The sequence below is a fragment of the Mesoplodon bidens genome (assembly GCF_964165515.1).
Source record: "Mesoplodon bidens genome assembly, contig: HAP1_SCAFFOLD_150, whole genome shotgun sequence".
In the NCBI taxonomy this organism is placed as follows: Eukaryota; Metazoa; Chordata; class Mammalia; order Artiodactyla; family Ziphiidae; genus Mesoplodon; species Mesoplodon bidens.
The window spans coordinates 42,629-67,702 of record NW_027672498.1 but is presented as its reverse complement, the minus strand read 5'-3'; the positions used below and the strand labels follow the sequence as shown (position 1 = coordinate 67,702).

Here is a 25,074-nt window from a genome sequence, read left to right as displayed (position 1 = left end):
TATCCAAAGGTGGCGCTAACGTTACACATACTGTTAAGTCTCATATGTTATGCTTTCATTTACCTAAAAAATAATCTATCCTACTCTGCATGTAAAAGTAACCAGCTTTCTCCTGTTTCTCATGTTATCTCTGGAGTCAAGAGACAGTTGAAACTAACTCTTGAATAAAATCTACAGTTTGGTTATATTCTCTCGGTATTTGGGAAAATGACTAGGATGTTATCTGTACACTGCAAAATAGTCTTTGTTTATGTATTTGATATTTATTCACTAAGTGTCAGGAAGCAACTTTCCCTAGAAGAAGGTATTTGAAATGATTTCTTCATCTTTATTAAGAACTAAAAGTTAACATAGATAGAAGGATATTTTCTTGGGGGGGAGTATATAAAAACAAGTTAAATTACAAAATTGAAGACCTACAATAACTTCATTAAAATAAGTTCCTAAAACTGAATGGTCATTTCTTCCCTAGGCCAATACTGGTGTGCACGTGTGCCTTAAAAACTGAATGTAATACTCATGTTCGTAGCAGCATTATTCATAACAGCCAAGAAGTGGAAGCAACCCAAGTGTCCACGGACAGATAAATGGAAAAACAAAATGTGCTCTAGCCATACAATAGAATATTATTCAGCCTTCAAAAGGAAGGAAATTCTGACACAGGCTACAACATGGATGAACCCTGAAGTCATTATGCTCAGTGAAATAAACCAGTCACAAAAAGACAAATACTGTAAGAACCCACTTAGATGAGGTACTGGAGTAGTCAAATTCCTAGAGACAGAAAGTAGAATGGTGGTTGCCAGGGGCTAGGGGGAGAGGAAAAGGAGGAGTTAGTATTTAATGGGGACAGAGTTTCAGTTTTGCAAGATGAAAAGAGTTCTGGAGACTGCGTGTAAAACAATGTCAATGTACTGAACTACATACTTAAAACGGTTAAGATGATACCATATATGTTATGTGTATTTTGTCACAATTTTTTAAAAAAACTGAAAGTAAAAGATCGAGAAGATCACTTATTGAAATGAGCAGCGTGGTCACCTCTGGGGAGAGCCCAGAAGTAGGAAGACATGTATTATAAAAATGCTGTTTTAAAAAATCCTTACGTAAAGCTGTCTGTAAAGCCTTAAAGCATTTAAACAGTATGCATATTCGGGTTTCCCTGGTGGCACAGTGGTTAAGAATCTGCCTGCCAATGCAGGGGACACGGGTTTGAGCCCTGGTCCAGGGAGATCCCACATGCGGCAGAGCAACTAAGCCCGTGCACCCCAACTACTGAGACTGTATTCTGGACCTCGAGTGCCACAACTATTGAAGCCCGTGTGCCTAGAGCTCATGCTCCTCAACAAGAGAAGCCACCGCAAGGAGAAGAACCTGCACTGCAATGAAGAATAGCCCCCGCTCGTATCAACTACAGAAAGCCTGCACACAGCAACGAAGACCCAACACAGCCAAAAATAAATAAATAAAATAAATAAAAAAATTAAAAGTATGAATATTTATTCCCTAGTTTAGTTCTTTTATAATCTGTGTTTTCTTTTACTCTCAGCTTGTTAAAAGCAGGTCACATCCACACCTAATCTGACTTTTCTAAAGCTGAACCATCACAGCCTGACACCCAAAGCCTGACACTCCATCCCTCTCCATGTTTATTCTGATGTTTTTCTCATTTTCCACAAGCCTGTAACCACTCAGCAGACCACACCCTTCTTGCAGTTCATTAAAAAAAATTAAAACCAGTATTCTATGAATTTCCTTACTTTTCCTACCTCTATATATTCTCCTCTATATATTTTATTTCCTTCCTGTGCTCAGCAGTAATCCCTTCTCTATTTTTAGAAAAAAATTAAATGCTTTTAATTGAAAAGTGAAAACATGTTCAATGGGGAAAATTCAAACAACATAGAAGAATATGAAGGAAGTACCTCCCCTCACTGATGCACCCCCAAGAGTTACCCCATCACAGGTTAAAATGCATTGTGCTCATGTATTTTTATGCACCTGTAAATATCAACATAAATGTATACATATATTTTTATACACTGTTATTTTTATCAGAAATGAAACCAGGGACTTCCCTGGTTGCGCAGTGGTTAAGATTTCGAGCTCCCAATGCAAGGGGCCCGGGTTCGATCCCTGGTCATGGAATTATCTCCCACATGCATGCCACAACTAAGAGTTCACATGTCACAGCTAAGGAGCCAGTGAGCCATAACTAAGGAGCCTGCCGGCAGAAACTAAGACCCAGTGCAACCAAATAAATAAAGAAATATTAAAAAAATAAAATAAAGAAATGAAACCAGACTCTACATTATATATAGGAACTTGCTTTTATTTTTGGTAACCGATGTGGTCATAGATATATTTGCACCTCAGTGGATACAGCTCTACTTTAGTTTTGGCTGAATACCAGTTCATAGTATAGATACACTATAATTTATTTAACAATTCCTGCCTGATGTGTGGAAAACCCACACACATCTAGTGTCAAAAGTGAATCAGGAGGGACTTCCCTGGTGGCCCAGTGGTTGAGAATCTGCCTGCCAATGCAGGGGACATGAGTTTGAAACCTGGTCTGGGAAGATCCCACATGCCGTGGAGCAACTGAGCCGGTGTGCCACAACTACTGAGCCTGTGCTCTAGAGCCAGTAAGCCACAACTACTGAGCCAGTGTGCCACAACTACTGAAGCCCGCGTGCCTAGAGCCTGTGCTCTGCAACAAGAGAAGCGACCGCAGTTAGAAGCCTGCGCACTGCAACAAAGAGTAGCCCCTGCTCACCATAACTAGAGAGAACTGCATGCAGCAACAAAGACCCAATGCAGCCAAAAATAAATAAATAAATAAATTAATTAATTAAAAGTAAATTGGGAAAAAAAAGTGAATCAGGGGACTTCCCTGGTGGCACAGTGGTTAAAAACTGCCTGCCAGGGCTTCCCTGGTGGTGCAGTGGTTGGGAGTCCACCTGCCAATGCAGGGGACACAGGTTCCTGCCCAGGTCCGGGAAGATCCCACATGCCGCGGAGTGGCTGGGCCCATGAGCCATGGCCGCTGAGCCTGCGTGTCCAGAGCCTGTGCTCCGTGATGGGAGAGGCCACAACAGTGAGAAGCCTGCATACTGCAAAAAATAAATAAATAAATAAATAAAAATAAATTTTAAAAATAAAAAAACTACCTGCCAATGTAGGGGACACGGGTTTGAGCCCTGGTTTGGGAAGATCCCACATGCCATGGAGCAACTAAGCCAGTGCACCACAACTACTGAGCCCACATGCCACAATTACTGAAGCCTGCACACCTAGAGCCCATGCTCCACAACAAGAGAAGCCACTGCAAGGAGAAGTCTGTGCACCACAATGAAGAGTAACCCCTGCTCGCCACAACTAGAGAAAGCCGGCACATAGCTAACAAAGACTCAACGCAGCCAAAAATAAAATAAATAAAAATAAATAAATTAATTAATTAATTTTAAAAAAGTGAATCAGCATTGTAGTAGAATACTGAGAGCAGAGGAAAGACACAGGAGTATGTTTTTCCTTTACATGGACACTCAGAGAAGTGAAATAGCTGGGCCACAGCTGAAAATTTACTAAATATTGCCAAACTGAATGCCCAAAACAAAATCAGGTGTAGTACAATTATAAAGGAAGGAAGAAGGAAAGAAGAGAGCAGACAAAAGGCAAAAAATCCAATCTAATACATACACACACACACACACTCACTCGGAAAAGAGGCCCACTCCTTCCATGGACTTTACATTGTGCTATGGACTCATGTCCCCCCCCCATTCATACGTTGAAGCCCAACTTCCAATGTGACTATATTTGGAGATGGGGCTTTTGAGAGATAATTAGGGTTAGATAAGGTCATAAGGGTGGGCCCCTCCAGATGGGATTAGTGGCTTTATAAGAACAGAAATAGAGATATCAGTCTCTCTCTTTTTTTTTCTTTTTGGCCACACAGTGAGGCTTGCAGGATTTCAGTTCCCCAACCAGGGGCTGAACCCGGGCCATGGTGGTGAAATCCGGGAATCCTAACCACTAGGCAACCAGGGAACTCCCAGTCTCTTTCTGCCATGTGAGGACACAGTAAGAAGGCAGTCATTGCAAGCCAGGAATAGGGCCTTCACCAGCAACCCAGTCTGCCGGCACCTTGATCTTGGAGTTCTTAGCCTCCGGAACTGTGAGAAGTGAGTATGTGTTGTTTAAGCCACCCAGCCTGTGGTATTTTATTACGGCAGCCTGGGCAGATGAATACAGGCTCCAAGGCAGTAGATACTGGGGTACTTGTGACCAACCGGTCTGGTTACACTGGGGCCTGGGCACAAACCAACCTGCAGACAAAACCCGTGCAGAGGATCCCATTTAAGTGGTAGCTGACCCCAGGGGCTGCTCCTCCGTGTCCTCTGCCCTAACTTCTCCCCTTCCCTCAACTCACACTGCCCACAACTTTTGAATCTGCACCATCCTTATTTTTTAATGCTGCTATCCTAGTTCAGGTAGTTTTCATTCTTAACTAAAACTACGACCTCTTAACTGGTCTCCTTAATCTCCGCCCTTTCTGATTCACTCTACACTGTGAGTTGATTTAAAGAGCTAACTTTCTAAAATGGAAATCAAATCACAATAGTTGTCATTATTTGAATTCTGAAAATATTCCAGCAAGATGGATATTTTTTTAACTTTCTTTTTTTTTAATTTTAAATTTTTTGGCTGCACCGTGTGGCTTGTGGGATCTTAGTTCCCTGACCAGGGATTGAACCCAGGCCTGCAGCAGTGAGAGCATGGAGTCCTAACAACAGCACCACCGGGGAATTCCCAACATTTCTTTTTTTTTTTTTTCGGTATATGGGCCTCTCACTGTTGTGGCCTCTCCCATTGTGGAGCACAGGCTCCGGATACGCAGGCTCAGCGGCCATGGCTCACAGGCCTAGCTGCTCCACGGCATGTGGGATCTTCCTGGACTGGGGCATGAACCCGTGTCCCCTGCATTGGCAGGCGGACTCTCAACCTCTGCGCCACCAGGGAGGCCCCAAGATGGGTATTTTTATAGATGGGGAAACAGAGGCTCAGTGATGGCCAATACCTTAACCTACACCACAAAGCTAGTCAATGGCAAAGCCACTCATGACTATGACCTTCTCTACTGCCATAGAAGAGTATAAGCTTCTCAGTACAATATTCACAGCCCTTCGAACACGGGCCCAGTTTGTATTTCCAACCTCATCTCCCACCAACATCCCTCACGATCCAGTCCTTACAGACTTCTTGCCATTCTGGAAGCCCGATGTGCCCTTCTGCATCTTTGTGCTTTCTTGCAGTGCTTGTGAATTCTGCCTTAATGACCTTCCCAGTCTCCACCTGGGAAGTCCTGCTCATCCCTCCAGGTTCCAGGACTCCTCTCAGAGCCAGTTCCCTGGGAGGAGGGCATCCCCACTCCCCTGCGCTTTCAGGTTACTCTGGCCCTGTCTCTCTCGGAGAACTTACCACGATCCATCACAGTCAGGGGCAATCTGCCCACCCCACTCTGTCAGAGCTCCTCGGGGAAGGAGCCAAATCCTTCTCACCTTTGCATTCCCAGTTGCGAGCACAATATATGACTCACAGGTATTTACTGAATGAATAAACGGCACCATGGCTTACACAAAGCTCTATATGTGTAAAATCCTGCTTCATAAATGCATATATTGCCAAATTCCTTTAACTAACTTGCTCTCCCTGCCCATATGTGAATAAAAGCGTTCAGTTTATGGCAACTGGATTTAAGCACAACTTGGGGGTACATCTCTATGAGAGGAAGAAGGAAAGCCCACCTGTGTGTGCCTTGGTTCTCAACACTAGCTGTGCAGCCTGGCTGTAGGGAGCGTGAGGAAGAAGCGACAAAACACCCAAGAGGATGTGGAGTATTAGGGGCCCAACGAAAACTCAGCTGCTTCCTCTCAGATGACAGGAGAGATCTGAACTCTGGGAGAGTCAAGAGAACACTTGATATCTGACAATCCTAAGGTCACTAAGCCTCCAAATAATTTAGAGTTTTAGCAGTAATTTACCTCAACAAAATAAGATCTAATGCAATAAAGAACCAAAAAAATCAGCACCAGCTCTTCTGCCACCTAAGAAGAGGACGAATGGCCTTTACTCAACTGTGATGTACAAACACAACCATCTTATCTCCTCTATATAGGGACCAGGGCAGAAAGGCCTTCAGAAGCCCTGTTCACTACTTAAGACAGTTGCTTAAAAAACAGTGGGTATTCTCTCCACCCAGAACCATCAGTAACTGCAGAAATAACCAACCTGAAAGCCTAGTGAGTGCAGCTAACCTTGCTCCATACTTCATTGCATCCAGCAGTTGAAATGCATTTTTCAAGCATGACATTCCTATAAAGTCAGAACTGCCTCCACTTTACAAGTGGGTAATTTGAGAGCCTGAGTGATAGACTTGCCAAGGTTGCAAAGAGTTTAAGGTATATAAAACTTCCAATCTTGATTCCAACCTCTCTTCAACCATCCTTCTATATGTACATCCTTCTATATATATCTGGTTCTTTAAATCTGACCTGAAGACTTGATAATACATTTGACTTTGATGGATTTTCCTAAGTGGGAGATCAACTCCAGTAAAAACTACAGGCTGAGCGAGAACTGAATGGTACTCATCTTGGTCTGATCATTCAGAAATGACAGGAAAAACAAGACCCAGAAGCCAGGAAGTCTATGGCATTTATAATTTAATCTAATAATTTATTTCAACATATTTTGTCCCCATCTCTCTGGAAAGAGGTGCTGTTCCTGCCTGAAGCTGCTGGATGGCTTTATAAGGCTGTTCACTTTCCTCTGCAACCTGACGCCCATTTACCAACACCGAGATACGTTACTAGAGAGTAGAGGTCAGCTCTGCAGAACTCAAGCGACCAGTCAACCTTCAATCGATGGGCCTTCCCCTAAACAAGCTGACGTGTGGTAACGGCGGACTCCCCAGGTCAGGTCGGCAGGTGGAATTACACACCAGATATGGACTCTGTCAAGAGACACTCAGGAGAACATGTCATGGCCATGCTGGCTACTTTGGGATGGTTGTCTCTCCATATCTCACAAACCTCACTTGATGATCTACTTAGACAGCTTCACAGACAGGACATGCGCAGGGGTCCTGAGTGCACCTGACCTGACCAGCAGGAAAGGGCAGAGGACCCCAGGCTCTGGAGCTGGCCTGCTGGGATCAAATCCCGATTTAGTCACTTCCAGGCTTTGCGATCTTTGTTTTAATTCTTTGTGTCTCTTTGGTCTTCATCTGTCAAATCAGGACCCTACTCGTTAGGGTGAGAACACAGAGAGAGAACATGTACGGAGAGCTTAGAACAACCAGGCCTGGCAAACAGTAAGTGTTCAATAAATGTTAGCTATTATTATTATTAACTAAGAAAGGGGGAAAGCAAAGGGAAATGTGCTACATTTCTTCTGTTTTCTCTGCTTCTACCTCCCTCTTTGAAGTGACCCTGATTTGCTTTCTTAACATGAAATCATGATGCTCTTTGAAAACATTTGCTCTGTACAACATGAAGCACAGTTAATGACTACTTCATAAAAACAACAACAAAATGGCCAGTGTTGATGCTCCTTTGGGAGACAGCCTGCAAGTGAAGGTCAAGTCTGCTCTCCGGTGCTCCTGGAAGAGCTCAGTCATTCACAGGCTCACAGAGAAGTGTAAACAAGGCGGTTAAACTTTGCGAAGGTTTGTTAGCTGGCATAAACCTCAAAATGAACCTAAATGAGTGTTCCATTGTTTTAAAATCATCTTTGGGACGTCTCTGGTGGCGCAGTGGTTAAGAATCCGCCTGCCAATGCAGGGGACACGGGTTCGAGCCCTGGTCCGGGAAGATCCCACATGCTGCAGAGCAGCTAAGCCTGTGCACCACAACTACTGAGCCTGCACTCTAGAGCCCACGAGCCACAACTACTGAAGCCCACGTGCCTAGAGCCCGTGCTCTGCAACAAGAGAAGCCACCGCAATGAGAAGCCCACGCACCACAACGAAGAGCAGCCCCTGCTCACCGCAACTAGAGAAAGCCACGCACAGCAACAAAGACCCAAAGCAGCCAAAAATAAATAAATAAAATAATCTTTATGGCCTGAAAAGGTAAAATAAAAAACAACTACACTTTTTTAAAGTACATAATCTATTCTGACACCAGAGGAAAGAAAAAAGGGAGGAAGAAATGGACGCAAACAGCAAGTCCATGTGAGAAGAAAGGGCATTTTCCAGGCATAAGCTGACTCTCGGTGAATGAGGAAGAGTACTTATCAGGCTCAATCAGAAAAAAAAAATCTTTCCACTCTAATGGCTAAGGTAGTAGCAGCAAAATCAGAGAACAGACATTTGATAAGTGTGAGCTGTCATAAGTGAATCTGAAGCAGAAAGGACTTGGTATTTTCTAAAGTACTATTGGACTCAGAATTAGAAGGTGTTGAAGGGGAGGATTGTCACCCCAGATAGAAAGGAAGAAAACAATGAAAACCAACAACAACAACAACAACGTTTTTTAATTAAAGCTCCAGATGGAAGAGTCACCAGATTAACCTTCCTAAAAAACAAACAAACAAACAAACAGATAATTTCTCCAGGGCACATATCTGTCTAAAAACTTTCAGTATTCCCCAGAGCCTACAGGAGAGAGTGGAAAACGTCTCGAGGTAATGGAGTCCCCACCTACCTTCCCAATCTTGTTTCGACATCAGGAAAGGTCCACTCCCGCCAGACTGGCTTACTCATTTGTTCCTGGGGAGGAACAAACCATGCTCATTTCAGCTTTGTATCCCCAGCGCCTATCACGGTACCTGGTCCATGGTAGTTTCTCAGTAAATGGTAGCTGATTCAACAGAAACGTGAATGCTTTCAGGCCTGTGCTCTGCACCTCACTCCCGGGAAGCCCCTTTCCCACCCGCCTCGTGAACACCCAGCCATCCTCCAAGGACTTGTTCTCCACACCAGCACCGAAGCATCTGCCCTTGCCACTCCCCTCCCACACTCCCTATTCCTACAGAATCCCATCCCTTCGGGCCTTGTGTGCTACTGAAACATTTCCTGTTCCTATGTTTTGTCTGCCCCACTAAACTAGGAGTTTCTGGAGAAAGGCAGGATATTTTGAAGCATGAGAAGCAGTGGAAAGATTATGGATCTCTGGCTAGGCAGATCTAGTTATGTGACTTTGGGAAAACTTTCTGTAAAGCACTTCGAACAGGGCCCAGAACATAGTATGCACTTCATATAAGGCTATTACCGCTGTTCACCTCTCGGAAACTCAGTTTTCTTGCAACCTCACTTCTCGCACTTACAAAATGGGATTGATAATAAATCCTCTGTCAGGTGGGTCTTTGTGAAGATTAGGAATAATGCCTGAGAAGTCTCTAGGGCCTTCCTTAGCACACAGCAGCCACTCAATTGCCATATGCAAGCTATTATTACAAAGCCTCAGGCTGGGTGCAGAGAAAATGCTCCATAAACATTTATGGAATGAGTTGAATGAATGGAGAGAGAGACAGTCTGATAGCAGATCAGATATCAAGGGGAACTTTTTGAGTCATTCATTCAACAGATCTTTATTAAGGGCTTATCATAATGTCCCAGGTTTTGTCCTGGGTGCTGGGATGCAGCAGTAGGACAGCCCTTGCCCTGTGAAATGTACCTTCTGATGGGGAAGGCAGATAATAAACAGGAGGAGACAGAGAAATAAACGCTTATATGGTATGAAGTGCCATGAAGAGGAACGAAAAGCGAGGTGAGGGCCAGATAGGGGCTGGGCAAGGGCAGTCTGCAGAGGTGGCATTTAGGCAGAGCTTCAGATCCCTAGGAGAGCTGGGTTTTGTGAGCTGTCCTCGCCCTCAGGCAGACTCTGTACTTTTCCACGGGGCGGCCTCTAGTGCCAGGAGACCCTGATCCATCAAAGAGGCTGCAGTCTGGCTCCCAAGGCCCCTCTCAACTCAGACCAAACTACAAACACTGCTGAACCAGCAATTACAAACTTATTTTGACAAGACCATTTGACTTGGGCCACTTAGCCCCGCGTGGATGTAAATGGATTACAATCATACTGCAACTCGTCTGTTTCCCAGAAATTTCAGATCGCAGGTAGCCTTCAGGATGAATTGAATCAAACTTCTCTCCTCCCATAATGAAGTGGCTGGCAAAATAGCTTCCTAGAGGGCGAGAGACAGAAAAATCAAACAGAAACCAGTCAAACTAAGCCAAGTGAAAAAGCTGATGCGGAAAAAAAAATGGTTAACCCTTCAACAAACAATTAGAGCAATTTCTAACCCTAGGAAAATTTTCTTCTCTTGATTGGGGATAATGGCACAAAATAAGCAAAATCATAGCAGCGAGAACCCAAGATACCAAATATAAAATAGATCACCATATTCCTTGTGACATTCTTAATTGAATCTTTACCATGATCTGCCTATGATACCATGAAGCAAAAGACCAGAAGGCCCAACAATGCACCTGAACATATAATGTATGAACATATCTATGTTATATATATATAGATAGATAGATAGATAGATAGATAGATGTTAATGAACATATATATATATGTGTTTTGTTCCTGATTTTTTTCCTTACACTGGAAGCTGTTATTCTTTGTTCTCCACCTATTCAGGAATCTTATATGCAGGTATCAGCATGCATACACACATATGTTTCTTTACCTAGATTTTTCATAAGCCAGCTCATACCTATACACAGAAGTCTCAGCACCTACCTACCTATGTGTATACCTCCATAACCCTCTACAATGAAGGCTCTTTGTTTTTCATATTTGTTTCAAAATGATTGTTTAATAGGAAAATACAAATTTAAATAATACTGCCCCAGGCTTTACCTACCAACTACCACATAGATTATGTAGTTTAATTGGACAGGTTTAGTGCTATGAAAGATATAGACACATACACAGACCCTAGTCTCAAATTCATTAGCAGTGCTAATGGCCAAGGTTACAGGGACATCAGTCACACAGGCTCTCTTTGCCCCACCTTGACCAGCCAGGAGGCAGGGATATTTTCAACTCTACACTAACCAGATGCAATCAGCAGTCAGGGTCAGAATCCCCATCTGCCTTATCCAGATAGAAGGAAGAACCGTGCCAGGACGTGATGGCACTAAGTCACCAAGGGAGGCTTGGGTAACACTGCACATTCCATGTGGGAACACTTTCCAAATCTGATGATTAAACGAACGCTTCTCATAGAATGGATAAACAACAAGGGCCTACTGCATAGCAAAGGGGACTATATTCAATATCCTGTGATAAACCATAGTGGAAAAGAATAGAAAAAAGAATGTATGTATATGTATAACTGAGTCACTTTGCTGTACAGCAGAAATGAACACTTTGTAAATGAACTATACTTCAATTAAAAAAATGCTTTTTTAAAAAAAATAGATCTTTATTGGAGTATAATTGCTTCACAATACTGTTAGTTTCTGTTGCACAACAATGCGAATCAGACATACGCATACATTTCCCCATATCCCCTCCCTCTTGAGCCTCCCTCCCACCCTCCCTATCCCACCCCTCTAGGTCATCACAAGGCACCGAGCTGATCTCCCTGTGCTATGCTGCTGCTTCCCACCAGCCAACTATTTTACATTCAGTAGTGTATATACGTCAATGCTACTCTCACCCCAAGTCCGCAAGTCCATTCTCTATGCCTATCTCTTTATTCCTGCCCTGCAACTAGGTTCATCAGTACCATTTATTTTAGATTCCATATATATGCGTTAGCATACAGTATTTTTTTTTCTTTCTGACTTACTTCACTCTGTATGACATACCCTAGGTCTATCCACGTCACTACAAATCACTCAATTTCATTTATTTTTATGGCTGAGTAATATTCCATTGTATATATGTGCCACATCTTCTTTATCCATTCATCTGTTGATGGACATTTAGTTTGGTTCCATGTCCTGGCTATTGTAAATAGTGCTGCAATGAACATTGCGGTACATGTCTCTTTCTGAATTACGGTCTTCTCTGGGTATATGCCCAGTAGTGGGGTTGATGGGTCATATGGTAGTTCTATTTTTAGTTTTATAAGGAACCTCCATACTGTTCTCCATAGTGGCTGTACCAATTTACATTCCTACCAACAGTGCAGGAGGGTTCCCTTTTCACCACACCCCTTCCAGCAAAAAAAAAAAAAATGCTTCTTAAGCCACATTTCTATAATCTAATTCTCCCACAAAGGCAAGCTGTTCAAAGTGAACGACTCCTACCATAACATACTTTATTGATGCTCTCATATACCCAAGTTCTTAGATTAATACAAAGAACTTATGAATCGGCAAAAGTCTTCTTTATGTGTTATCGGCTCAGGTAAATGTTTCAATGTTTAAGGTATACAGCAAACTCTTAAAAAAATGAGATTCAGCAATTTCAGCCTGTGAAGAAGCCACAGCAAGGAAGACAGAGAAGAAAGTTCTAACAGAAAAATGGAACCAAATGTTCATTTTTTGGATTTTCTACACATGGAGCTGCTTTAGTCTAGAAACATGTATTAAACAAAACAACGTGGATAAAATCACTCGCCACAAAGTGAGGCAATTCTTTAATTAAATAACAAGCAGGAAAACATTATTTGAGAGTAACAGCAGCCAAAACCAAAGCAATCACTGAGGACCCCTTGAAAGTTACCCATCAAAACGAAAACACACACGGCAGCCATCTGCAGTGATACAACAGTGCGATTCATCATTTAGGAAAGCTTAATTATCAATTATTTATGTCTAGCACTTACTAGCCCTATTTTCCACGTGCATAATTTATAGAGAGGGGAGGTGCCTAGTTGCCATAAGCAGATGCAGCCATCTCAAAGAATTTGTCATTTACTGTTGAACCTTAGTAAAATATATTTTTTATACACTAGACATTATACATTTATTATACATTAGGTGAAATTAGAAAAGGGAAAGATGTTCACATTGATGGATGGATGGCTTGCCCAAATCATGAATAAAGAACCAGGAGAAGCAGGTTTGGTGTCTGGAGTGGTACAGGTTGAGCTCAATGTGGGACACGCTGAGTTTCCGGTACCTGGGAGCAGTCAGGTGGGGGATGTGGGGACAATGAAATCCACGGAGATTTGATCCTAGCAAGAGAAGAGCACTAATGGCCTCAGGGTTAAAGTGTTAAAGATGACAGTGTTCTATTGGAAATGCCATTCTGGGGGGAGCTGTGACATTAAAAGGAATCATCCGGAAAGCAGTGCAGAGCTAACTGTAGCATTAGAAATCAAGAGCACACATATACAAAGACCTAAACTTAAGGTCAATAATCCGCAAATGAGAAGGGGAGTTTTCATTTCAGGAGAGGCATCAATGCCACGTTCCTGGGAAAAGCTGATCTTCCTTGGTGCACTTAAAATAGAAATGCCTCATCAGGTAAAAGGAAAATTAAACTTAAGACAACTGAAATTTTGTTTTTTCCTCTCTTTGAAATGCACCTCACTAATAACCCCAGTTAGACTAGAGGGAGAGCAAACTTGCTATCTGCAGCCTAGCTAAAGCATCCTGCCTGTGTGCCCAGGCTGCCCAGAGGTGTGGATCAGGGCACACTGACCTAGAGCAGCCACATCAGCAGATGGGAACACCAAACACACTAACAATCCTTGAAAAAAATGCCTTCTGGACAATTTGCACACATTTTTTGCTTCTTAGTGTGAACTGCGCTCTAAAATCAGAAATGGCAGGGAAAAAAGAACTGCACTAAAACACTTATTTGCCTGTTTGCTAACAGGAAAAAACATATGACTAGTAGATAACCTGCAAGCTTTCCGTTATTAGTTGGCTATAATTTCTTAACCAAATTATATTTAAAACATAAGGTATGAGTGGGAGGGGAAAAGGGGAATTCGTGTTTAATGGGTACAGAGTTTGTTTTGCAAGAAGAAAAAGTTCTAGAGATTTTAACACTAATGAACTGTACATTTGAAAATGGTTAAGATGGTAAGTTTAATGTTATGTATTTTTACCACAATAAAAATAAATATCAAGAAAAAAAAACAACCATAAGGTGTGGCCCAGAATGACCAGTGCTAATACCATATTTTTCAGTGTTTTTTAAAAAAAGTATTAAAGAAAAAAAAAAAGGTATCCAGACAAACAAAAATCAAATTACTTACAAGGGAAGAAAATTACACTAGTACTGTTCTTCCAGATCAGCACTGAACAAAAATACGCTAACACGGGACTTCCCTGGAGGTCCAGTAGTTAAGACTCCATGCTTCCACTGTAGGGGGAATGGGTTCAATCCCTGGTCCCGGAACTAAGATCCCATATGCCACGTGGCGTGGGCAAAAAAATATATATGTATACCATGAGCCGTAAATGCAAGCCACATATGTAATTTTAAATTATCTAATAGCCACATTTTTTAAAAGTAAAAATAAGCAAAATTAATTTGAATATATTTTATTTATCCCAATGTTGGATATCCCAATATCCCAATATATCCAAAATATTATTTCAATAGGTAATCAATATAAAAACTTTTAAGGAGCTATTCACATTCTTTTTTCAACTATCCATGAAGAAAAATACAACTATTTGTTACTCAGCAAGAGAACAAAGAGAAAAATCTTAGAATTCACTAACTTAAATAATTTACCCAGTGAATTAAGATATTAGGGCATATTCCTAACATCACAATGAAATTCACTGTTGCTCAGTGAATTCCAGAATTTATGTCTGTCCCAGTGAGATATTCTGACATTTGCCACCAAACCACTATGTATTATCACATCACGCAATAAAGGGCAGTTAAACATCCTTCCTGTCTTTCTACAATTCTGTATTTAAAGGGTACCCTAAATGTTAACAAACAGAAACTCTAATTTTACTCTAATTTAAAATAACTTTTCTTTCCAAATCTATGATATTACTGAAATATGTTGGTCTACAGAAAAAGGGTTAGGGGGAAAAACTCAACTGTTTAGGCCTCTAGGTAATAGCAATTTATTTATTGTCATGGCATGATTCCAAATAAAAGGTTTTAAGGTTTTTGAAACTTTATATTTTATAAAACTAACAAAATTCAAAGACGCTGAGTAAGCAATAAAATTGTGATAATTTGTATAGAGTAAAAGATGAAGCAAAATATATTTTGGATTTGAGTCACTATCTCATGCTAATTGGGAGGTTGTTTTTGTTTTGTTCTGTTTTGCGGTACGCGGGCCTCTCACTGTTGTGACCTCTCCCGTTGCGGACCACAGGCTCTGGACGCACAGGCTCAGAGGCCATGGCTCACGGGCCCAGCCACTCCACGGCATGTGGGATCTTCCTGGACTGGGGCATGAACCCGTGTCCCCTCCATCGGCAGGCGGACTCTCAACCACTGTGCCACCAGGGAAGCCCTAATTGGGAGCTTTTATTGCAAGATCTCTAATCAATCTTCCCTCCTTTTTGTATTTTTTTAAAAAATTGAGGTCATGGTAAAATAAATTAGATATCCTGCCTATAAGTGAAAAATACTAATCTTCACCTATCTACTTTTGGACCAATGGAGTTATATCCTTGATTATTGTAGAAAATGGAATTGTACTTAAAAATAACTTCATAGAAAATTAAAATATGGGGAAAAATTTAAAAATAAATAAAAAGAAAAGGAAATAAAAAGAAAAAATTAAAATATGGAAAAACTGGCTATGGAAATCCTATTACGTTTTCATATATTTGAAAAATCTTCATCTACATGGCATTTCAATAACATACTTTAAGCTTAAGGTCACAAAAATAAAAGGAAAGTAACAAAATTGTATTTAAGCACCTCTAACTGCTCAAGTCAATTCGAATGCTACAGTGCTGCTTTTGTTATTCATGTTTTTACCTATTTAAAAAAATTATACGGACTTCCCTGGTGGTGCAATGGTCAAGAATCCACCTGCCAATTCAGGGGACACGTGTTCGAGCTCTAGTCCGGGAAGATCCCGCATGCTGCAGAGCAACTAAGCCCGTGTGCCACAACTACTGAGCCCACGTGCCACAACGACTGAAGCCTACGTGCCTAGAGCCCGTGCTCCACAACAAGAGAAGCCACCGCCATGAGAAGTTCACGCACCACAACAAAGAGTAGCTCCCGCTTGCTGCAACTAGAGAAAGCCCGCGGCCAGCAGTGAAGACCCAACACAGCAAAAAATAAATAAATAAACAAAATTTAAAAATTATATAAGTAATACATGTCTTTGCCAAAAAAAAATACAAAGAAGTACGTAATTTGAAAAGTGATAATCTGGGCTTCTCTGGTGGCGCAGTGGTTGAGAGTCTGCTTGCCAATGCAGGGGACATGGGTTCGTGTCCCGGTCTGGGAAGATCCCACGTGCCGCAGAGCGGCTGTGCCCGTGAGCCATGGCCGCTGAGCCTGCACATCTGGAGACTGTGCTCTGCAACGGGAGAGGCCACAACAGTGAGAGGACCGCGTACCACGAGAAAAAAAAAGTGATAGTCCAACACTATGAAAGGTAACTCCATTATTAACAATCAGTTTGCAGCCTTCCAGATTTTCCTATACATATATAAACACATTCAGGGTTTCTGATTTGCTTTATTTTGATATTTTACCTAACTGGGATATTACTCTTCTTGATCTGCATGTTGCTTTTTTCCCTAATGTACTGTAGGCATCTTTCCATGTCTGTACTTAATGGATTGACCTCATTGCCTCATTGTTTTTTTTTTTTTTTGGCCCGCTGTGAGCAGCTTGCAGGATCTTATTTCACCAACCAGGGGCTGAACCCGGGCCTCAGCAGTGAAAGCGCCAGAGTTCTAACCACTGGACCGCCAGGGAATTCCCAAACTCATTGTTCTTAATGACTACATAATAACCACCTCTTGGGCTTCCCTGATGGCGCAGTGGTTGAACGTCCGCCTGCCGATGCAGGGGACACGGCTTTGTGCCCCGGTCCAGGAAGATCCCACATGCTGCGGAGTGGCTGGGCCCGTGAGTCATGGCCGCTGAGCCTGCGCGTCCGGAGACTGTGCTCCACCACGGGAGAGACCCCAACAGTGAGAGGCCGGCATACCGCAAAAAAAAAAAAAAAAAAAAAGGAATTTTAAATATGTAGATATTTTCTTACTTTTCTTCTTGTTTTCTATCTTAATTGCATCACTGTCTGAGAATGTACTCTGTATGATTTAGAGCATTTGAATTTGTTGAGACTTGTTATATGGCCCAGCATTTTCATAAACATTCCATGTAGACTGGAGAAGAATTTGTGATCTGCAGTTGTGGGTGCAGTATTCTCTATATATCTATTAGGTAAGGTCTGCTTATCCAGTTGTTCAGATCTATTTCTTACTAGCTCTCCATCTGCTTGTTTTAACAGTTACTGATATATGCATCTTCCACTGTATTTGTAGATTTGTCTCTACCTTCTTGCAATTCTGTCCATGGTTTTGCTTTCTATATTTTGAGGCTATGTGTATTAGGCACACACAAATTCAGAACTGTTATGTCTTCTTGGTGAATGAAGCATACCATCATTATGAAGCATCCCTCTTTACTTCCAGTCATGCTTTTTTGCCATAATGCCTACTTTCTTTTGGTAGTTTTTGCATGGTTTGTCTTTTTAAATTTTTGTTCTTCTTTCAAAAATTGTGGTGCAATGCACAATTTACTGTCAACCATTAAAAGTTTTAAAAATTGCGGTAAAATCTCTGTTCACATAAAGTTTACCATTTTAGTCATTTTAAAGTGTACAGTAAAGTACATTTACATTGTTCTGCAATTAATCTCCAGAAGTCTTTTCATCTTACCACACTGAAGACGCTATATGTGTATCCAGGTAACAATTCCCCATCCTTCCTCCCCACCCCCTGCTTGGTAATCACCCTTCCTACTCTCTAAGAATTTGTCTACTCTAGATGCCCTCGTACAAATACAATCAGACAGTTGTTTGTTTCTTGCTGCTGGTTTATTCCACATAGCACAATGTTGTCAAGGTTCATCCATGTTGTAGCATGTGTAGCATTTCCTCCCTTTTTAAGGCTGAGTAATATTCCATGGTGTGTATATGCCACATTAAAAAAAATCTGTTCATCTCTTGATGGACGCTTGGGTTGCTCCCACCTTTTTGTGATTGTGAATAATGCTGCTATGAACATGAGTGTTTAATATCTGTTTTGAGTCCTTGCTTTCAATTCTTTTGGTTATATACTCAGAAGTGGAAGTGCTGGGTCATATGGTAATTGTTTAATTTTTTGAGAAACTGCCATAATGTTTTCCATGGTCGTCACACCATTTTACATTCCTACCAGCAATGCACAAGTATTTTAATTTCACTACATCTTTGCCAACACTTGTTATTTTCTGTTTTTTGTTTTTGTTTTGATAACAGTTGTCTTAATGTGTGCGAGGTGATACTTACTCTGGACTTAAGTTGCTGTCAAAAGCAAAGGAACTTAGGGCACAAGGACCCCAAACCTTAGAATCACCTCCCTGTTCTGTCTACCCCTGATAGTTTTCACTCTTATTAACCCACCAGATGTTTCCAAGCAGATGTTTTGAGGAATACATTGTCTATTTTGTTTTAGTAGTCCTTAGAGGGAGGATTAGTCTGAATTATCTGGACCACCATCACTACTTTTCTGGATTTCAAAAAGAAATGAAGTGGGCCTTAAAGGTAGAAGGAGAGTAGGAGTCCATGGATTTAATATTTCTTTATTTTTTAAACAACGTTATTTCCCAAGTCTCTATTTTAAGTAACCTGGAGTAGATATCCTGGCTGAGTACTCGCAGTAGCTCACATTAACAGGCAGTGATTTTTTTTAGATTAAGTGGGAATAAAAAGAGAAGAAAATCCATGGAAGAAAAAGGAGTGGAAGAAGAAGGGGAAAGAGAAGGAGGACCTAGAGGGATAGAGATGGAGAAGGCAGAAAAGTGGGAAGAAGAAAAGAGAAAGATGAAGCAGGGAGAACAGAATTAAAGGAAGCTCCATTTAGTTTGACCAAGACATGTAGCCAGTGCTTCTGTAGAAATCCAGAGTTACTACTTGTTTAATAATCAAACAAACAAAAAATTCCTTTCACTTTGTCCTTTCCTTGCCAACCATTCACTTATTTTCATGACTGGTCGTGGAAAAAGGAAACTAATTCATTCACTCAACAAATATTTATTAGGTACCCACTATATGCCAAGCTCTGTTCTGGGCACTGAGGAGAAACAAATGAACAAAACCTACACAAGCCCTTGCCCTTACTGAGCTTCTGTTCTAGTGGGCCACTGTACCCAAGGTAGAGTGATTGAGGTGCTAAATGCTGTAACAAACAGATCACAACTTCTCAGCAGGTTAACATAATAAAGGTCTGTTGTCTGCTCAGCTGAGAGTCCTTGCATGTATTTTTGGTCATGCAGATCTGCCCTGCTCATTCAGAGTCACACTTCTGCTTCACGTCTATTGGCAAGAACTAGTCACATGGCCCCAAAGGCAAGGGCATGGCTGGGAAATGTAGTTCCCAGTAACAAACACAAGTCTTTGGTGACCAAGGACTTTGATTCTTCACATGGAAAGATACAGACAAGAAGCTGAATAAGAAATTTTTTATTACTTTAGGAGGTGATAAATGCTATGGGAAAAATGCAGGAAAGAAATAGAGTGTCTGGGAGGGCGGAGTATTGAAAATTTAAATAGACTGGCGAGAGATGGACTCACGGGGCTGAGCAAAACTTGAAGGAAGCAGAGATGTGAGCCATGTGAATATAGGGGAGACGGTGTGACTAGAAGAGGGAACACTCAAAAAGGAGCCCATTATGGCTGAAACAGAGCCAGCGGAGAGAGGCAGGAGATGAGGTCAAACAAATCAGAGGCAAATCGTGTGGGACTCTAGATTTATCCTCTGAATGAGATGAGAAGAAATCAGATGGGTGTGAGCAGAGGAGAGCTAGGATTCGATCTGCACTTTATTGAGACCAGTGTGGTGGCTACATTGGGAATACACTGATTGGGGGCAAAGGGAAGGAGATAAAAGTGCATGGGACCAGAGTGGCAACAATGGAGGTGATGAGAGATGTAGATTGCTAGATACAATTTGAAGGCAAAGCAGGATTTGTAGATGGATTGAAGATGGAGTTTGAGAGAAAGACAGGAGTGACTGTGGCCTGAGCAATTAAAACATGGAGCTAGGGAAGACCATGGTGGAGCACGTTTGTGGGGGGAACTCAAGAACTCACCTCTGGACATGTTGAGCTTGCTACGTCCATGCGAGTTTCATGTGGAGACGCTAAAAAGCTGCTGGACTAGGGTCTGAAGCTCAGGAGAAAGCCCTGGGCTTGAGCTACAGGTTTAGAGTCCTTTCTCAGGGTAAAGGCGCTACTCAAAGCCTTGAGACCGAAAGAGAAGGGCAGGCAGTGTAGTTGAAAAAGAGAGACCCAAGGGCTGAGCCTTAGGTCTGGACAGAATAAGATGTGGCCATTGCTGGGTTGGGGAGAAAAAAAGTGAGGGAAGGAAGCGGGCGTGAGTGGGGAATTATTTGCGGCTGTGGTTCATCAGATCAGAATCGGAATGGAGCACCATTAATGGTGACCAAGGGGTCTGTTTCCCCCCAACTCCACTCCAACCTGCCTGCTTCTAGCTGTGTACAAGCCCCGTGGTCTGATGATGGGCAGGGCCGTCAGCTGCTCATTCCATGCTTCTGCACTCTTTCACCACCACCCCTCGCTCTCATAAAGGTTTGGTCATTCATTCAACAAATCTTTACTGAATGCCTATATATGTGCCAGGCCCTGAGTGAACAAGCTAGACAAGGCCTGTGCCCTTATGGAGAGTATACTCCATAAGGGGGCTGGGGTAGAAAATAAAAAATCAACAAATAGACAAACAGGAACATTCCTAATCCAGGATAAAAGAATAGAGAATGCCCTGATTTGGTGAAGGGGATCATGAAAATTCTCTTCCAGGAGGGGACATCCGAGCTGAGACCTGAGCGCTAAAAGGATGATGGCCATCAGATCTGGGGGTCAAGGATCTGGCTGGAGGGAGGCTTGTAGTGCTGCAAGGGAATGTTGAAGGCCAGTGTGCTGATCATGGTGAGGAGCCCCCTCACGTGGGACCTTGTAGGCTATGGTTAGGAATTTGGTTTTATTCGAAGTGTGACGAGGACACCTCCCATGGGTTTAAGCAGAGGACTCACGTGACAACATTTCACAGACCTCCCTGGGTTGGTCAGATGGAGAGCAGAGCGTAGGGGGCAGAGTGGAGGCAGCGAAAGGAGTTAGGAGGGTTTTCTAGCTGAGGCCACAGGTGGCATCTTGCACTAGGATGGGCCAGGATGCACGTTGTCTTGAACGAACGGCGGGGGGGGGGTCAGGCAGTCATACATATATCAAGCTCTTCTCTGGGTCCAGGCCCATGCAAGGCCAAGAAAAGCACCTCCTAAAGAAACATGGGCGAGGTACAGTCCTTGCCCTCAGCTTACTGAATGCTGAATTACAGGAAACTCAGGCCACACATATTAAGGTGCCGGGTAAACACAAAGCAACCAATAAGTCAGTGCATAGGAGGGGTTGACTAGGTGCAGAACGGGGACTGGAAACAGTAACTGGCTACCGTGTAAAGGAGAGATTTTGGAGCCTTCTCCAGACGGGCAGGGTGGCTCATTTTCCAGCGGGCAGCGGCAGAGGGTCGTGAGCAGCTCTGCCTCCCCACCCCCAGCCCACGGCCCCGCGTGGCGGCGGGGCCTGGATTGTCCAAGAACTTGGCTCCGGGCTCCAGTTTCCCAACTCACTCGGGAGCTCAGAGAAGCAGTGACTCAGGCGAGGGCCCTCCCAGCACGCCGCGTTCTCAGCCGGCCTGCAGTGATTCACCACTTCGCTCCCTCCCTCACCGCTGACCCCGGGCCAATCCCTTAAGGAGTCTACACCCCACTCTTCTCACTTGGCCGGGACAATTGCCTGGTGGAGTTTTTAGCTCCCCGGGGGCAGGGCTTCTGTCAGCAACCGTCCAGGTTCCTCGAGAGAGGCTTCTCCTAGGGGCTGGTGGAGCGTAAAACCCTTGGGTGGACCCGAAGGCCCCAGGCCCTCCCCGTGCACCGAAGGAGGGCTTTAATGCCTGTGCATTCTTCTAATTTCAGAGCCTTTCAACAGCATTTTATACCGAATACAATTTCGCAAGTCTTGGTGTCCTGGAGGAATTTTCCCTTGGACACCTCTTGGTCAAAATTTGCTTGGGGGAAACCAAAAAGCAACCAGAGTAGGCCCCCAAAGTCTGCAAAGCAGAGACCAGTGGCAATGGGAGGCGAGAGTGCGGCAGACTGACCAACGGGCCCCGAGGCAAGGGGACCACCGCGCGAGGGCGCGGGCCGAAGCTCTACTCGCCCGCGCAACCGAAAGCGGGCGGCGAGTATCGCGAGAGCGCTCAGCTCCCCTGCAGCGAGCCCTCGGGCAGGAGCAGAGGCCCAGGCGGCGGGCGTGGGCTGCGGGGTCGCTCGCCGGGTTCCCCGGCTGGCATCTAGGCGCCCCTACTTCCAGCGCGCCCCATCGCAGCCAGGCGACCTGAGCGGCCCCCAACCAGCCTTGGGCCAGAGTTCTGCCCGCAGTCCTCCGCTCGCCTGGGCGCCGGCGCTCGCCGCCCGGCTGGGACCCGGCAGGTGGACTGTGGCATGTGCACCCTCCTTCCAGCCCCGGCCCCTGTCCCGGACCCTCCCTCGAGCCCTTGCGTGCCTCTGCTCGCCGGCCAGAGCTCGCTATCTGCGCCCCCGTGTTACCTGCCTCGGGAAGTCCCAGTTCGCAGGCAGCCCGCACTGTAAAAGGGTGGATTCGGCAGAGCCCAAAACCACATTCCTAGGGGAGGGGTGGGGTCCCCATCTAGAGGGTCGCAGATCGCATTACCGGCCGAGGGGAGGAGACAGCGGAAGGGAGAGTCAACAGGGGTAAAATTTGCTTTTCGCTTAGTACTCCCCCTCCCCCTCCCTAAAGCGCTGCGATGCCTGTAGGCTCAGGGACATGGTGTCCGCCCAGGTTCCGGAGCCCGACGGCCCCGGAACGGTTTGGCAGGACACAAGCATCTTTCCATACGCGGATGCTGCAGTCAGAGCGCCGGTTGGCCTGCAGGGCTGCCAGGCTCCAGGGCCCCGTGGGCGACCCCTCTCCGGGCAACGAAGCCCGCCTCCGGGCAACGAAGATCTAGAGCAATAATAGACGGATAAATCAATCAATGAGCGGCTCTTTGCTGCCAGCAGCAGAGAAACCTCGGGCTGATTAAATGCAGACGCGGGGTGTCTGCCAGGACAGGAGGGCGGTGGGGTACAGGGAACAGGCGGGGAGGCGAAGGGTGGGGGGAAGGGAGGCCGGGGCAGGAGCGACGGGAAAGACCCAAAGCCACGTTTTTAAACATGGGGGGCGGTTTTAAAGGAAAACAGTACGGGGGAGGTGGGGACAGGGCTGCGGGGCTCTTGGCCTCCAAGCCACCCGGGGCAAATTTCCAGGTGGGAGGTGCGGCCCGAGGGGCGGCGCCGGCGGCAGGAGGCGGGAGTCCGAGGCTGAGGGAGGGGTGGCGGTCACTTTAAATGCTCTTTCTTACCCATAATGCTTTGTGGGGGCGTTGCCATAGTGGATCCAAGATGGCGTAGCAAGTAATGAGAGGTAAGTCCTGAATTCCCCCTTCTCTGCTGTTGGGATCGCTCCGCGAGCTGCTGGAGAGCTCCGGAGAGAGAACCGGACTCCCCTCCGGTCCTCCAAGTCCCAAGAGGGTCGGCCCCGGGGCCGGCCTGAGGCCCAGACGGCCCGCGGCGGGGCCTGGGAAGCGGGGCTCTTCGAGGCGAGGCCCAGACGCTGGGGCTGTTTACAGCTTCTTTCCCTCCCTGGCCCCCTTCCCCTCCGCTGGGGGCCGCGGAGCCCTCGGCCCAGGCCGTGGAGGGGGCCTCGCAGACCCCAGCCGCGAGCGTGCGGGAGGTTTGTCCAGCCCACAGCACGCCGGGAGGGGAAGTCAAGCCGCCTTGCACGCTCCCCTCCTCTGGGTCGCGGCTGGGTGTGGGGAGCGTGCAGGCCTCCCACGCCCCGCTCGATTGCCCCCTCTGGGCTCGGACTTCCACGAGGGGTGGGGCGGGGCCGGAGGGTGAGCGCGGGGAAAAGTAGGTCAGGGGTGCACCCCTCCCTCCCCCGCCGAGGGCTGTTGCCTGAGCTTCACTTTCTTTACCCCCTTTCTCCGCCCCCTCCTCGGAAATTCTCATTGGGCCACAAGCACATCAACAAAAACAAAAACAGAGGATCCTTTCCTGGAGATTCCTTCAAGACTTCCCTTTTCTTGAGCTAAGGGACCGCAGCTTTATCTAAGGAACTTTGATTGCTCTCCCCCCAAATTATTTGAGCCTCCTGCACCTTCCCCTTTGCTGAGGATCGTCCAGCCAGGGTTGGGAATCAGGGTCTTAGGATTCTTCTTGAATTGAGACCCTCAGGTTGTGTTTGAAACTCAAAATTGTTGTTCGTTCACCCTCACCACTTACCGCTTTTCAGGCAAATCGTTTATAGATGTGTAACTCCAGAGACAGTGGATGCCTAGAGTTGGGCGGGGGGAGGGGGGAGAAAGGCGTCGTCCTGGCTAGTTTGTTCTTAATTCTGCCCTCTCTTAAACTCGTATGAATGGATTTCTTCTCCATCATCTCTTCTTTTTTCTCCTTCTTTTTCATTTGATTTTTTGAAAGTAAGCTCAGTCAGATATGACATTTTTATGTTTGGATTTTAAGAACACTTTATAATTATTCTTTTCTCACACAGAGAGGAAATGTTTTTGTTTTAAAGTAAAGCAAACAGACTCATTTACAAAGCTGCATACTGTACCATTTTGGTAACTTTTTCCATTTGAAATTTATATGCCCTTTCACTTCAGGCTGATAGAATGTTTGCTACATGTCTCTTACTGGTGTTGTCTAAACACATTTTACTTTTCTGTTTATCTCAGGAATTGGATGAAGTCATTGATGACTAAAGAACTACAGTGCTGGTGAGATGTGTAAGGTGAGACTGCAGTTAAAAATGATTTACCTTTTTTCCTTCTTTATTTTAATCAAGTCATGAGGGTGAGACTGCA

At 44.6% G+C, this 25,074-nt stretch overlaps 1 protein-coding gene across 1 annotated transcript in view; it reads right to left on the bottom strand.

Moving 5' to 3' along the window:
* LOC308610107 (E3 ubiquitin ligase RNF157-like) overlaps positions 1-24,217 on the bottom strand; it is a gene marked incomplete at both ends in the record, with an annotated part of 314,581 nt that extends 290,364 nt beyond the window's left edge. Inside the window, 7 exon segments of the mRNA XM_081259359.1 lie at positions 10,090-10,123; positions 10,125-10,194; positions 22,144-22,254; positions 22,361-22,829; positions 23,064-23,171; positions 23,411-23,527; positions 23,834-24,217. Of these exon segments, the coding sequence (XP_081115485.1) occupies positions 10,090-10,123; positions 10,125-10,194; positions 22,144-22,254; positions 22,361-22,829; positions 23,064-23,171; positions 23,411-23,527; positions 23,834-24,217 (1,293 nt within the window).
* Between the last annotated feature and the right edge of the window lie 857 nt (positions 24,218-25,074).